Here is a 16,301-nt window from a genome sequence, read left to right as displayed (position 1 = left end):
TAGGAAAGAATATACTCCGTATTATATTAGGAATTAGGAATTGTATTACCATATTTTTAATATACAATTCTAACAAATAGGAATTATATTACTATATGTATTTATATAGTATGGATAAGTAATAACACCGTACCACTTGTATTACAACTCAAATAGAAGTCTTCAACACACCAAACCCTTATTCATCCCTATTATATTCTATTCTCAGATCTCCGTCATCGCCAATACTGCATATCGACGATTGAAGGCACATCTTTCCCTAATTGCTAGAAGCATTGAATTGTTTGATCTTTGAGACTCGATATCGGCCTGAAAATGGAAAATTGCAAATTGTCAAGGGATATGATGGTTGAAATTTTATCGAGATTACCGGTAAAGTCTCTTATGCGATTTAAGTGTGTTTGTAAATTTTTCTATGATTTGATAAAAAGTGATCAGCACTTCATGCACAAACACTACGAAATTAGCAAAGCAAAAACCGATTGTGTTCTTTTAGAGGTTGGTTATGATTGTAAAGAATATTATTTGCTTTACAAAGAATCTGAGTATAATGAGATTGGATGCATATACTTAGACATCCCAGGAACCCCAAGAGCGCGGTGGGTTAAGTGTTGTAAAGGTATGATATGCTTGATTTCAACCAAGAATGATAAACTTGATAATGGTGATTATCTTATTTATGATATTTTTATATGGAATCCCTCCATTAGGAAAGTTAAAGACTTACCCTCGGTTACTGTCCCTTACAGAGCACCTTGTGATGTATTTGCCCTTAGCGAATTTGGATTTGGGATTTCTAACAACATGACTTGGAAGGTTGTCATGCTAATAGAAATTTGTTCTTCTTTCGATGGGAGAACTGTTCACCAAATCACAATGGTTTATAGTCAAGATCATGGTGATTCTTGGAGTTTGAGAGAGATTAATTCAGTTACAAATTTTCGAAATATTCAGAATAAGAGCAATGATTTTTATTTAAAAGGGAGGTACTATTGGCAGACTAGAGGACATGGCAAGCACTGCTTGATTTGGTTTGACATGAATAATGAGGTGTTTGGGACGATTGAGTTGCCTGCACCTTATTATACTTTTGCTTTAGTCTCAATAATGAATGAGACTATTGTTTTATTTGATTCACCGATTGTGGGGAATACCAGATGCAATGATATTTGGTTAATGATTGAAAATGACAACAATACTTATTGGTGTAAACAAGCACGCATAGATTCTTCTCCAAGCATATATAATAATATTGAATTTTTGAGACCAATAGGAATTTGGAATGTGGATGGAGAATTGCTTGTATTTCTAGACCGTACAGTTGATCCGAATTCAGAGCATGCGGATGTACCATACTTCATATCTCTGGATTTGGTAACTCAAGAAAGGAAGATGTTCTCTATAAGTAAAGAAAGGAAAAGTATTACCATAGCTTCAAATCCAACTCCCGGCAATATTCAAGTTTACAACGAGAGGAATACGGATACAATAGAAGAATGGAAATACCATATGTCTATGCAGAGAATAAATGCTCGAGTTTACTATGAAAGTCTATATTTACCGTAAGAATGATTGTTTACTTAATTCCGTCAATCTTGTGCACATAGCTGAGCAAGCTATGTGATAGTGGAGTAAGATATATGATTCTTTTTTCTATACATTATAAAAATGATATTCTTGAACTATGATTTGTAATTTCATCAAGGTTGGGTGATTTATTAGTCCAATGGTTATTATTATTATTAAACTATGATTTGTAATTTCATTAAGTATTTTTTAAAAAAAATAAATTCTCCATATGTTCATAAGGCTAATATATATGACAAATTTACACTGTTGGAATCACAACCTTAAACCATGTGCCTCCAAAGAAGAAGTGGAAACACGATTGCATTTCAATTGAAAATGGGAATCACAACATACAGCTTTACAGCAATGATATAACATTTTGGTTCCGTTAACCATGCGACGTTTGTACCACAGTTGGGCGCTATCAAACAGATAATACGTTGTTGTGGTAACCTTCTCATGATCAGAATGTGGTGATTTGTCAAAGAACAACTCACAGCGATGGAGCCAAACAAGAGGGTCCCCTTTGCCATCAAAAGTGGGGAACTCCAATCTGGTGAATCGTGTAGCAGGAATGGGAGTAGCTGGCTGCGGCAGTGCGGTCTCCGGCGTGGCTTGGTTACCATGAGAGGCTGTCACAGTTGTGGAAGTGGTGGCCTGCGATGCGAAGAAAGAGTGCACCATCTGGGAGAGATTGGCTACTGTTTCGGTTAGAGAGTCCACAGCTGCAGGAAGGAGTTCCAGCTTTTCGATGGACGCCTGGATAGCTCGGACCTCGTCTTGGAGTTTTTTGATATCGCCCATATTGACGCCCGGCAACGGAACCAAAATGTTATGTTCTCGGGTGAAAGCACGCGTCAAAGGGCGATTATGGTTATTGGGGATGTCTATGTTGAGAGATAAATTTAAGGAACAAAGATAATAGGAACGTTTTGAGAGTTTTCCCACCTCTTGATTTTAACTTAACTTCTTTCTTGCTTGTTATTTTCTTAGAATGAAAATCCCCTTTATATAAGAGGGTTACAAAGACTAGTAAAACATAAAAAGGAAAGGAAGACTAACTAAAACATAATAAGGAAAGGAGAATCATTAAAGCTCCTTACCCTAATTATTTGCTATCTCTATAGGAAATAAATCAATTCTAATAGTAAAGATAATAAATCAGTTCTAATAATAAAGATATTCCCTTAATCATCATATCACAGTTTTTTTTTTTTTTTTTTTTTTTTTTTTTTTTTTTTTTTTTTTTATCCTTAATCACTAATTTCCAGTGATGTTTGAGAGTGTCAATAGTTTCTTCCTTGGATGACAAAATTACTGGTCTTGGTAAATTTAATTTGCAAGGGTTTTGATGAACACTGTCAGCATTAGTTTAAATTATATCAAAGAAAGAATTCTGGGTGTTTGATCACCACTACTATTAATAAAAGAATAGATTCGCTCCCGTGGAGCTGAACCACTTAAATCTTTTCTTTTTTTAGTTTTTGCCATTGTTATTGTTTATTGTTCTCGTTAATCTTTAACAGAAATGATATGGAAGTTGGCATTTAAAGAGTGAGTGTGAGTGTGTGTGTGTTTTGATCCAATAACTAAGCAGATAGAGTGGTGATAACAAGAGAAACTGAGAAGAAAGATGTTAGGAGGGTTAGGGCAAGAAGACCAGATTCAGGTGGAGTGGAAGGGCAAACTATCTCGCTTCTTGCCAATCATTTTCTTGTTAAGTTCAATCCCTTGCAGCAAATCTTCCATTGAATCCATCAAAGGAAGTTGCGAGAATGATCAAACGGGAGATAGTGCAGGTCCACTCTGTGGCGGTTTCTGGTGCTCAGCCGGTTTATGATGGTAGGAGGACTATATACAGCACTGCTGAATTCGAGAACGATAGGATTGAGCTCTACATTAGTCTTCCAATCTCGAGTGGCAAGTCCCCGTTGCGAGATGGAGAGGGAAAGGAGCAGTGTAATAAGCTTTTCAGGATTAACATCAGGCTCGTTTCCAAGTTTGATGGGAAGGAGCTTAGTAGCTATTTGAGCAAGGAAGCAATCTTTGCTCATTAGGTAGCTTCCTTAATTAACTCAGACGGGAAATGCAATATAATAAGTTGACAGCTGCATCAGCCCTAACATCAGCCCTACGCCCTCTTAGGCTTAGCTGCACGCCAGCCCTACTTACCATGTATAAGCCTCACATCTATGTATAAACATCCCCTTGGGATCATCATGTAAAGGATCAACATCTTGAAGGGGCAAAAACCCTAGAAAAATAACACCTCATTATTCATTCATTCTCTTTTAATACCTTTGCCCCTTGTTTTCATTAGTTAGACAATAACAATTATTCGGTAGTGTTGGTCTGCCGGGCGGCCGTCGAGGCTATGAAAACTAACAGAAAGTATACAGCACGCTGTTTTGACCATTAAGTTGTATACAAGTGACATTTAAATATGCAAGAAAATGTATTTTAAATCAGAGTACAACGGCAGAAGTTTAGGTTTAAGTTTATTTTATCAGGTGTAAGTTTCTCATCCAGATACTCAATTGTGTTTTTAGCTTATAGTCTTTCAATGGTGATTAATTTGAGTTTTTCTTAATGGCTTTTAGGAATTTGTGTCAATTGATGAAGCTGTGAGTTCTATTGGGGTGGTGGCAGCTATTGGGGTGGTGGCAGCAATTGTGGTGCCTAGGTTCATAGAGTACATTCTATCTGCTAATACTTTACATCTTGCAAAGGCAGTAAAATATTAAAAAATCATACACAGTACTACTTCATACCTGTAACATGAATTCAAGTAGGTGCATAGTCAAAACTACTTATACATGTTTTGGTATTAACATTTATCAAATAAAAACCGATTATGATACATATGAAAGCCTACGGGTCGGATACCTAGCTAATTTGACTATATAAGCTCTTTGTACCCAACTATGATCACTATAAATAGCACTACGAAATACATAATTAAGAACAAAATCATACAGACTTACATTTGCCTCTATAACTTTGAAAACAGTTTGGTAAGTAAATCTACATTTGCCTTATAACTTTGAAAATAGTTTGGTAAGTAAATCTACTTGCTATTTCATGAGGTTATCATGGTTCTTAAGAATACTGTTATAAATTTGTGTAACTTTGATGCTGTCATTACATGACCATTAACAAAAGTCAAGGACGAAAATGAGTGAGTTGAATACCGTTAGTAATTCAACAACTAATGTTATTTATCATGAAATGTTTAATACATAATATACAATGTCAATCTATTTTTTTCAAAAATTAATTTGTGATTCAAGTGTTCTTTTTTTTGAACTTCAAACACCATTATCATAGTTGGCAGTTAATAAATAAAAACATTTTTTTTATCCATTATAACATTACAAATAAATTTTTAATATTTAGCCGTGCATCGCACGGGACAATACTATGCATCAATAGAGATGAATTTAAAACATTGCAGTCTTTCTACTTTGGCGTTTCATTTTCCGGTGCTAACCCATAATTGCTCTTCAGGAATTATTGAGTTTTTTTGGAACTCTACATTCTCCAAGCTTGATTTGAACTCTTCAGCCTTCAACTCTGTTCTATAAATAAAGGCTACTAACCATCGATTTTGTGAATTAAGCTATGTGTGTTTGTTCTTTCTTTGCCATCTACTCTGCCTGAAAATGAGTACTCTCTTTCCGATTCAGGGAACTCTTAGAGATCTTTTTTCTTTTTGGACTCTCTTCTACATTTTAGAAAAGACATCAGTCCAAGTACATATAAAAGAGATATTAGGTTCATGTGTAATACCTGACGGCCGAAAGACAGATTCCATAAAGAGCTGTCTCTTCCACGACAGGTAATTTCTTTTTATATTGTACTTGCAAATAATTCATTCTATGGTTAGTCTTTAGGACTGTGTATCGCAATTTAGTAAACTGATAAAGGAAGGTAAGGTCTACGCTATAAAAGATTTTGTGGTTATTTCACTTCACTACTATCACTTAATTTTCTTAAAATCTGCCGGCTAGATTTTTTATTTCTAATGAAAAATCTGTTTCTATTTTTTTTTATGAAGTTAGAATCTCAAGTTTCTACAATGCTACTAAAATATGGTTTAATCATGACCAGAAGGAATTTAATGATTTCAAAGCTAGGTAATTTTAAACCTATTTTAATCCTTCTAAATACAGATAGGATTTTAAACCAAAAACCATAATATGAGTTACTTTTAAAACAATATTTCATGCACTTATAAGATCTAATACTTTCCTTTTCAGTTTGAAAGTTGAATATACTCCACTTAGAAGCATCAACCGTGTGTCAATGATGTCCTATGACAACCGTGCAGACAATTCAAAGTCTCCTATGGTAGTAAGCACTATAAAAGATCTATATGACAGAGCAGAGGTGTTTTTTTTTTTTTTTAACAAAACAAAACCAGATATCATTAATGGGTTAATAAACCAACGATACAATCAGGTGGGATGACATCCCACGACATAGAGACAGTCGAAGAACCAATTGCCCGAGCCAAACTATGAGCCACATAATTCGCTGATCTCCTGACATGACGGACTTTAACGTCCCCTATGTCCCTAACAATCGTACGACATTGCTTTACAATCAAACCTATGTATGAATAATCTACCATATGGGAATTAAAAGCATTACAAAATGATAAACAATCAGACTCAATAATAACATTATTATGGTGTAAACCAGATAGCTATTTGAGAGCTTCATAAACCGCAAGAACCTCAGCCTGGAGTGGTTCATGAATGTGGCTAATACGGCCATTCCTCGCCGCAACAAAACCACCAGTATGATCGCGCAGAACAGCCCCGTAACCTGCTCCGTCCTGGAAGATGACCGCATCTACATTGCATTTGAGAAAGGTAGCTGGCGATGGATGATCCAAGGAGCATTCTGGTTTCGGTTACCCACAGTGGGGTTATGAGCTGCGTACGTCTCCTGCCAAACTTGCTGCGTGTTTGTGACCGGCACATTAAGCTCCGCTACCGATGGATTTGCTTGACGCCAAACGATCGCATTTCGTGCGTTCCATAGTGTCCACACGATGGCTGCCAACTTGCAAGCCTGCAATGCGTTCGACTTCCCCAGAATGGCTTCCATCATTGTTGGAAAGTTCTGTCCATGTAGCACGTCGTTCGCACCCCACAAGCTTGTAGCATAGCTGCATTCACCAAAAATATGCTCAGTTGTTTCGAAGGGGGAGCCATAGAACGGACACCTGCCTCCAATCCAGATTCTCTTTAATTTCAAATTTTCGCGGACTGGCAGCACACATTACGGGCACATCGCCATAGGAGATTTTTCACTTTCGGGGGCACCGGGAGCGACCACAAACGGTTCCACGAACGAAAGCCAAAGTGGGAGCCCGTACCTTCTAGCTGATCCGTGAGCACACAGTAACCCTGTTTCACCGTGTAGCAGCCTCGAGCATCACCGATCCAACGCCAAGAGTCCTTGTAAACTTTGCTTATAGGGGTCGAGAGGATTCTGTGTACATCCTCTGATTGAAACAGATCCTGTATCACCCCTTCCTCCCATTCGCCCTGTTCGTTCAGCAGGCCTTGTACTCTAGCCTCCTTGAGCTCATCAATGCATGGCGTATGTAAACCTGTACCGGACGAACTAGCAAGCCAGTTCCATCCCCAAATCTTCGTGTCCATACCATCCCCAATTCTCCGTGCCAAACCACGTCTCAAGACTTCCTGTCCTGCCACAATTCCTCGCCAAAAATAACTCGGGTTCGTGCCTACAGATGCTTCCATAAACTCACCTGCTGGAAAATATTTGGCTTTAAGTAACTTGCTTACCAAGGATTCGGGTTGGGTTAAAATACGCCAACCTTGTTTTGCCAACAATGCCAAATTAAAATCGCGTATACGTTTAAAGCCCAAATCGCTCATCGCCTTTGGTTCACATAAATGACTCCAGCTGAGCCAATGTATCCCCCGACTGTTAGCACTTCCACCACCCCACCAAAACCGATTATAATTTTTCAATCGTGTCACAGACACGAACCGGCAACAGAAAAGTCGACATAGTAAAAATAGGGAGGGCCTGAGCTATACTTTTAAGCAGTATTTCTTTACCTGCCCTTGACAGAAATTTGTGTTGCCATGAGCCAATTTCTCCTGAATCTTGTCCTCAATATACCGAAAGGTGGCAATTTTATTGCGTCCCAACACCGAAGGTAAGCCCAAATAACGCCCCAAATCATGTGCTTCCTGGACCCCAAAAATGTCACACACTAAGCTTCGCATACTCGTCGCAGTATTGGTGCTGAATACGGCATTGGATTTTTCGAAGTTGACTAATTGACCCGAAGCCGCACAATATCCATCCAAACATTCCTTGATTTTAACAGCTTCGCATTGGTTTTCCCTAAAAAACAACAAACTGTCGTCAGCAAAAAACAGATGGGTGACATCGGGGGCACCACGTGTCACCCTCACCCCATGAATATCACCACTAGCCTCCGACTGTTGTAAGAGCACAGATAACGCTTCAGCACACAAAATAAACAAATACGGGGATAACGGATCCCCTTGACGAATACCCCGAGTGGGACAGACAGACCCCGCTGCCTCCCCGTTAACAAGAATAGTATATGTGACAGTAGAGACACATAACATCAACAACCTCACCCACTGATTCGAAAAACCCATCGCCAACATGATCCCCTCCAAAAAACCCCACTCCATTCGATCATACTCCTTAGACATATCTAGATTCAGCGCCACCCACCCCAAATTTCCACTGACCTTCCTACGCAGATAATGCCCCACTTCCCCGGCTACTTTAATGTTATCTGTTAACAATCTCCCGGGGACAAAAGCACTCTGGACTGTGATACAACATGTCCCAACAGGTCTTTGAGTCTATTGGCCAACATCTTGGCCAAGACTTTGTACACAACATTACAAAGTGCGATCGGCCGTAAGTCAGATACCTTTTCTAGTACTTTCTTTTTTTGGCAACAACACTATATTAGACACATTCAGGTCTCGGGGAAAGTTACAGTTGGCAACACACTTAAGGACGAACATAGACAAATCATGGCCTAGTATTGGCCAAAAGTGTTGATAAAACGCCGGAGACATACCATCAGGACCGGGAGCCTTTTCCGAAGTCATGGAAAACAGAGCCTCTTTCACGTCCGCAGTCGTGAAGGGCCATAAAAGAGAGATATTCATCTCGTTTGTGACACAACGACGCATGCGGGGGAACAACGTGGTATCGCTGGACCTCGAGCAGAAAATAATATTGTAATACCTTAACACTTCAGAATGCATGGCCGCGCCCTCCTTCCAAACCCCATCTTGATCCATCATTCGTTGCAGAAAGTTACATTTTTTACGTGCCAAAGCTGACTTATGGAAGTATTTCGTGTTGGAGTCCCCGAGTTTAAGCCAAAGCTGTTTAGACCATTGAAGCCAAAAAACTTCTTCCTGTCTCAATAAAATTTCGAGCGCTGCCTCAGTCTCCATAAATTCCCTGATCGCCTGCGGATCCCGATCTTCTTTCAGAACAGCCAATCGGTTCCGGTGCTTTTTTATCCGATTGCCTAATTGCCTTGAATGGTCCCCGCCCCACCTCTGTAGCTGTTGACCACAAATCTCAATTCGGTGTTGAAATTCCATGCCACTCGACTGCCTCCATGCCGCCTCAACCACTTTTGCACAGCCTTCATCCAACAACCACGCAGACTCAAATTTAAATTCCCTTCTCGCATTACGTACCGGACGCGGTTCCATATCCACGAAAATAACACTATGCTCTGAGTTTGTTGTGAAAATCTTCTGAACCTCTGCATCCTCGTGTGCCTCCATCCACTCCACCGTTTCCACCGCCCTATCGAGTCCACCGCCCTATCGAGTCTTTCCTCCACCCAGGCCTCGGTGTCGTGGCCCTTTGTCCATGTAAACTGACCTCCCGACATCCCCAAATCAATTAAGTTGCAATCACTCAGAGTATCATTGAAGCCATCCATGAGGGCCCCCGGATGCGAATGGGTACCCCGTTTCTCGAAGAGGCATGCTATGTCATTGAAGTCCCCCACTACGACCCAAGGGAGTGATGATCGACCCTTGAGTTGTCGTAGGAACTCCTAGGTTATATGTCTCTGAGACCTGTCAGGTTCCCCATAAAATCCGGTCAACCTCCACATCGGCTTACCTGGTTGCTTGATTTCCATATCAATATGGTTTACAGAGTAGCTAAGTAACGAAGCCGCCTCTGCGTCTCTCCAGAACATTGCTAGACCTCCTCCCCTGCCCACACAGTCCACTGAAATAGCCCCTTCAAATCCCAGCTTCGCCTTCACCTCCTTAATTCTGTCCGCTTTTGCTTTCAATTCGTCTTCGTTAAGAAGACGAAAAAGGGTCGATCCTTGGACGATACGCCCAAGAGTTCTCGAACTGTCCGGGTGCCACCCAAACCCCGGTAGTTCCAACTGAGGATATTCATTGGGCTGGGCGAGTCTGGCTCTCCAGACCCGCCGACATTGACATTTTAGGATTCTCTGACATCATAACATCCTCTCCGGTCGCAGTACCGTGACCAATCTGCCCTTCCTCCTCACGACGACGTTTTCAAATCGCCCTGTAACCCCACACTTTCCACGGCTGTCACCAGAGTTAATGGTGAAGGGCCCGTAGCTTCGAGAATTGGTGACTTCTGTGATGTAGAAGGCAGGATCCATTGTGCCCCCACCGGTCGCACTTGACGCCGCGCCCCTGCCCGCATCCAGCTACCGAAAGGGAAGGCCTCAGGGGGAATGTTCTCTTCATAAGCTTTCTTGCAAAACTTGTCTATGTGACCCAGTAACCCGCAGCAAAAACAAAAGGCACTCAGCCAAAAAGGCATGAATATAATTGCTACCAAGTTCTACAAATTATCTTAATCATGCTACATAAATTTAGGAAAGTAAGCCCCACATAATTAAGAGATAAATTAATTCACGAAACGAACTACATTAATTCCATAACCACCTAATACATCCTACACAAGCTAGATTCATAAATTGTGTATAATAGTCCGCAAACTATTACTCCTATCTCATTTAATTTTATGCATATGGTTCGGGGTTAACAAGACTTTAAAAGACACACAAGTGTGACCTTTGATAAAATATAAAAGAAATTTTAAAAAACTTAAATGCTATTTTTTTCGCAAGAATTAAACTAGCCACACCCATTCTTCGTGAAACAAGTCTTAAATGACATTTTCCATCCACTAAATCTGTCCTAGGGACACTATTGTTCATTTTCTAAATTTAGTTAATGTTCATGTGAAAATAAACTTTTTAATATTTATTAATTAATTATAAATGAATCCATAATTTGCATGGTATATGTTTATGTTAGTTTCTTTCACTTTTGAAATTTTCCAAATATTAGTATAAATTTCTTTTAACTATATATAGAGAGATAATAAAATATTGAGTTAATTCCAGGTCCTCCAACTATTGCAATTTTCTAAAATTAATCATCGACTTTTAATTTGGACAAAAAAGACACTTGACTTTCAGATTTATTCCAACAATGATCCTTCCGTTAAATATCAGTTAAGGTGACCTTAAGTAGAGGGGTAGTGTAGTCATTTCCTTAATTATTTCTTCTTCCTCTTGTCAGGGTCACTCACTTTCACCAGTGTCCCCATCATCTTCCTTCGTTTCCTCTCCCCCTTCCTGTTCCATGTCGTCCGAGGATGTTCCGGCCAGGAACGACCCATGTTTGGAGGAAGGGGCGGATGAGTTCTTCCTGAAGCCGGTGTGGCAGGCGGACTTGAACCGCCTGAGTTCCCATTTGCTCAGACCCAAATTCCAGAAGCTTTGCCCAGTCAAAAAAGGAAGGCGGTGGTGGCCGATGAGTTCTATGTCTTAGCGCAACCAGCCAGGCCAATAAGAAGAAGAAAGAAGACTGGTTTGATCTCTAAACTCCGGCCGATGATGGATCGAATTGGATCAATCGAAGAAGATCTGAGAGATATTGAAGGAGGATTGGACCAAAATTGCGAGCGATACAGAGCCCATTTTGAAGAAGCAAACGCGAGTGTTGTAACAGAGAACACAGTGAAATTTGCGAGTGAGAACTGAGAAACATCGGCGAGTAGATTGAAAGCAAGTCAGAGAGTAAAATTGGAGATGTGATGATTGTGGGGTGGAAGCAAATAGGGATCGGAACCAAATTAAAAGTAGTCTGCTTTTAGTATGCTGGTTGTCCTTCACCATGCATCCACAGATTCTTGTATAGTCACATGATGACAGGTTACCACTTCTGCGAGATATTGAAGGAGGATTGGAGGATTCAAGATTGAAACATAGATGAGATGTAATTATACACAATCTTCTTTCCTGCTAGAGTTCTGGATCATCAAATTCAGGATTCAGGGCCTGCTTGCAATTGAACCTATATATTGCAGATTTGGCATTTATCGGCCAAGTTCGAGTTTCCGATCACTGTAAACCCGCTGGAACTGCCAAAAGAAATAGAAATTTTTACTGATTTGTAGCATTTGTTGGTTAAAAACCACAATTTTATATAGATATACATGCTTTTTGAAACTTACAAATGGCTTGTACTGCTTAGTTTAGTTAGTAAATAAATACATTATATGACCACAAAAGGGCAAGAAAGAAGAGGTATGGAGTGGGGGTGGAGAGGAAGAAGAAAGCAATTAAGGAAATGACTACACTACCCCTCTACTTAATGTCACCTTAAGGGGTCGTTTGGTTCACGGAATGTCAGATTACCTTAGGGAATGTTAGATTGCTGGGAATATTAGATTACTGGGAATGTTAGATTTCTGTGTTTGGTTAAAATTAGGGTATGTAATATAATTATGTTTGGTTTAGGGTTATCTTTTATACACACTATAATATTCTTAAGACCAAGGTTATCTTACATTATCTAAGATTTTGAAGGGAATCACATTCCCTTCAAAATCCTATGTGGCGGGAATGTGACATTTCTTGGGAATGTTAGATTCCCTAAGATAATATGAACCAAACACTGGAATGTGAGCTTTGGAATGTCACATTCCCTTGGTTATGTTATATAACCTGAACCAAACGCCCCCTAACTGATGTTTGACGGAAGGACCATTGTTAGAACAAATCTGAAAGTCAAGTATTTTTTTTGTCCAAATTAAAAGTCCAGGATCAATTTTAAAAAATCACAATAGTCAGAAGACCATTGCTGGAAATAACTCATAAAATATTTCCCCTTTTCTTCCGTGCAACAAAAATGGCTTGAAGCATACGTAAAACACCATATATTAGACAGTAGCTTCAAAGTAGAATTATACACACATAGTATCGGTATACTATACGAGAGATTGTTCAATATTTTACAACATTTTTCAAAAGATAACCTAAAGATTTTTTTTTTCACTGTTATTATCCGAAAGTATATGCATGGAGGAAACCTTACTTCTATACACTCTATAATAGCTAGCAAACTCACATACACTATTAGATATATAAGTGTATACCCTAGCACACAAATTCACAAAGCTAAGGAATAAAACATGTATTTTTATACATTATTCCAAAATACAAATTGCATTAACGATTCAATTTTGTTCAAGGACAGTGAGTATGTACCGATAAAAACAATTGATTTCAATGAAAAAATGGCTTGGGAAAAGCTATAGAATGTAGAATAAAGTATTATGTGAAAATCTACAATCTAGTAATCACTACGTTAGCATTGCTAATATTACTTGACGCTTTGTCGGGAGCAACCCGGCCGCAAAGTTCATTGCTCCGACGAGGGCGGAGTTGGGCGTCGGAGGAGAGACCAGTTTCCACAGAGACGGTGACGAAAGAAGTTTCCTTGAACGTCCATTCTTATTAAGGTAGAATTAGGGAGTTACGTGGAATACAAACAAACTGATCCAACAAGTGTTGAATCCTTCCGAATTGAAAACAGGTCGGGCCCACACTATTTGCTCAAAATACTTTTGTCCAATCAGAAAAAAACGAATCAGCAAAAATGTCTCTGATCTACTTCTCCACAAATCCCAGTGGACCAAGTACTATACCCACTGCCCCTAAAAACAATTCTTATACTTTTCATATTCTGTTATGGACTCTAATATAAAAATTATGTGTTCATGGTTAATATTTTTTCTTTTACTTATAGTTAATATGCTATATACTTTTAATTTATTTATATATACATACATAATTAATTGCATGTATAGAATATATTACGGTAGTCACAGAAGTTATTTTGAACCAGAGTCCACAATACAAAGTAGACCATGGTATATAGTATAATTTCCTACCGGAAAGACCATTGGGGCGGTGGTTTGCTATATTTTCTGTAAATAAAAAATATCACCTTAGGAAGAGCTAGACAATTGATATAATATAAAAGAAAAAAAATGTAAATGTCAAGTACCTTGTGCTCAGATGGTACCTCTGTGGCTCTCCTGGAGGAAAGATCACGGGATAGAAAAAGTACATAGAACATATACTACCATGTAATAGAGTCAATAGTACTTAAATTTTTTATTTTTTTTTAAATGCAAATGTTATTGTCCTTTTTAGAAGGCCATAAATCTTTGACTTGAGAAGTTTATGGATGAAGTTGAAGATGAACTTTTCTGACCTTCTAGTTAAATATTCCACATTTTGAATTGATTGCAGATTTAGGAGACCAAAAATCTAATTTGAAGAAATATGTACGTTTGAAAGGAATCACATATTGCTTTAAATTGGAGAGCAAAATCTAAATTTTTCGTTTTACCCTTCATTTTAACACCAAAGCTAACGAAGGTCCATTTTGGCTAAAAATTCATTTGTCGAAGGACCACTTTGAACAAATTAAAAGTCAAGGGATCAATTTGAGAAAAAGTTATAGTCGGAGAACCATTTTGAGAATTAACTCTTTTTTTAGTTAAGAGATTCAACTGTACTACTCAGACTTAGAACGCCAATTTAACACTTTTTTTATAAATTATATTAATGTCATGGTCATGGCTAGCTCATTAACTTAATTATATTAGTTTATTCTTATATAATTTTACAGAAATTTTCTTTATTAGACTCAGAATTGAATAAACTCAAAATTTTGTGATGGTTTGGATTTTTTTTAGACACCTCCTTGTGAAATCATTACTCTTTGTTGATGGGTGTTGAGTACACTGATCAAATAATTTATTTCTATGTAAAAATTGACATAAAAAACAATAATAAATTAATAAAGAATGAATAAATGGAAGCTAAGATAATTCTACAATATAATCTAGCTAGTAATCAGAATGTTAGTATTTAATCATCAATAGAGTGATTATTGTTCTATTCCTTCACTGTCCCGATCGAGTTGTGGCCGGGGTTGCTCGACGGCGGATTAACCGGCCGCCATTTCAGGGAACGAAGCAACCCAGCAGCAAAGTTCTTTGCTCCGGCAAGAGCGGAGTTGGTGCCGGGGTTGGGCGTCGGAGGGGTCACCGGCTTCCACAGAGACGGTAACAAACATGTTTCCTTAAACTTCCCGGCTTCTTCCCGCCGAGAGCAGCCGAGTTAACGGCGCCGTTGGTGCCGGGATTTCCGCCCGGAGGGGAAACCGGCTTCCACTGCAGAGATGGCAACAAAAGATAATGTTTCTTCTTCATCCACGCCGGTTCACCGTCGTCACGAGGGACCGATCTACAGGCTTCGTGAGGTTTAATGGTGAGTAGAAGAAGTACAGAAACAAAAGCTAAAACAGTACTAGGTTGACGTGTCATTGTGTCTTCGATCTTGTCTGATGGTTTTAATGAATTATGACAAATTAAAGAATGTTTAGGATGATTGATGAGAGGGTTGAGATGAAGGTGGTGATGATAAAATGGGAAGAGGATTAGGCATATATATACGCAGCTTCAAACCACGAACTGAAGCATATAGGCTGACCTTCTTCAGTTTGACTGGGAATGTTTAATAAGAAGTTGAACAAGTCATCAACTCGTTAAGCAAGAAAAGTTTACGGTATGAAACAAACAAAATGAGAGAAAAAAAAAGTGTTGAATAATCTGCACATGTGACTGGTTGGCCCAAACAATTTGCTCAAAATATAGTATTGTGTAGTGAGAACTAAAAGAAGGGAAAAGTCCACTTATAATTCATATATATAATTTAAAAATTAAGCTTGTAACTAGCATAATTGATAAAAGGCGTGAAAAAACACAAACTTAGCTTTAAGCCTTAGCTTGGGTAGTAATTAATTATATTCAAGAGTAAATACCACCTATGGTCCCTCGAGTTTGGTGGCATCGCCATCAATGGTCCCTAACTTTCGTAATTACCGGGCGTCATCCTCCGAGTTGCGAAAAGTGGCCTTCAAGGGTCCTACCGTTAGTTGTTCCCGTCTGAGACGTCAAAATGGAGGGCAAGAGAGTCACTTGACATTATGCGAACGTTTTAATGCATTTTACATTTATTTGGAGAAAAAAACATCCATCGATCAATTGATTCCCAAATTTCCAACTCTCAAACCCTAAACGCTATCTCAGGCGAATGTAGTGGCAATTGCGAAGCAAAAAGTTGCGGATTCTTCATCGACGAAGTAGCAATTTCAAGGTCAGAATTCAAGGCGAGAATAGGGCACATTTCAACGACGTCATGGGTTCTCCACAACGGCAGTCAAATGGTATGTGAACTAAGTAGGGAGTTCTTTGTGTTACGGAAACCTCGTATTGGTTGTTGTTGTTACAAATTTGAGTATGTGAAC

General features: G+C 38.9%; 2 protein-coding genes across 2 annotated transcripts; one reads left to right on the top strand and one right to left on the bottom strand.

Moving 5' to 3' along the window:
• Positions 1–315: 315 nt before the first annotated feature.
• Positions 316–1,566, top strand: LOC109166100 (F-box/kelch-repeat protein At3g23880-like). Its single transcript, XM_019314990.1, has one exon. It carries the CDS (start codon positions 316–318, stop codon positions 1,564–1,566), a length of 1,251 nt encoding a protein of 416 aa, XP_019170535.1.
• A 4,711-nt stretch (positions 1,567–6,277) lies between these two features.
• LOC109166099 lies at positions 6,278–7,484 on the bottom strand. The gene is made up of 3 exons (XM_019314988.1): positions 6,956–7,484; positions 6,496–6,845; positions 6,278–6,409 (listed from the first exon to the last, which is right to left on the bottom strand). Exons 1-3 carry the CDS (start codon positions 7,482–7,484, stop codon positions 6,278–6,280), a joined length of 1,011 nt encoding a protein of 336 aa, XP_019170533.1.
• Between the last annotated feature and the right edge of the window lie 8,817 nt (positions 7,485–16,301).

Source organism: Ipomoea nil, unplaced genomic scaffold (assembly GCF_001879475.1).
Source record: "Ipomoea nil cultivar Tokyo-kokei standard unplaced genomic scaffold, Asagao_1.1 scaffold3087, whole genome shotgun sequence".
NCBI lineage: Eukaryota > Viridiplantae > Streptophyta > Magnoliopsida > Solanales > Convolvulaceae > Ipomoea > Ipomoea nil.
The sequence above is the reverse complement of the archived record's forward strand: the minus strand, read 5'-3'. Positions and strand labels throughout refer to the sequence as shown.

Excerpts from the sequence above, each read along its gene's own strand:
- LOC109166100 (XM_019314990.1), top strand. The coding sequence starts at position 316 with ATGGAAAATTGCAAATTGTCAAGGGATATGATGGTTGAAATTTTATCG.
- LOC109166099 (XM_019314988.1), bottom strand. The coding sequence starts at position 7,484 with ATGAGCGATTTGGGCTTTAAACGTATACGCGATTTTAATTTGGCATTG. Across the intron at positions 6,846-6,955 it reads GCTCACGGATCAGCTAGAAG|TCCGCGAAAATTTGAAATTA; the intron begins GTACGGGCTCCC and ends GTGTGCTGCCAG. Across the intron at positions 6,410-6,495 it reads ACGCAGCTCATAACCCCACT|GACGGAGCAGGTTACGGGGC; the intron begins GTGGGTAACCGA and ends GTCATCTTCCAG.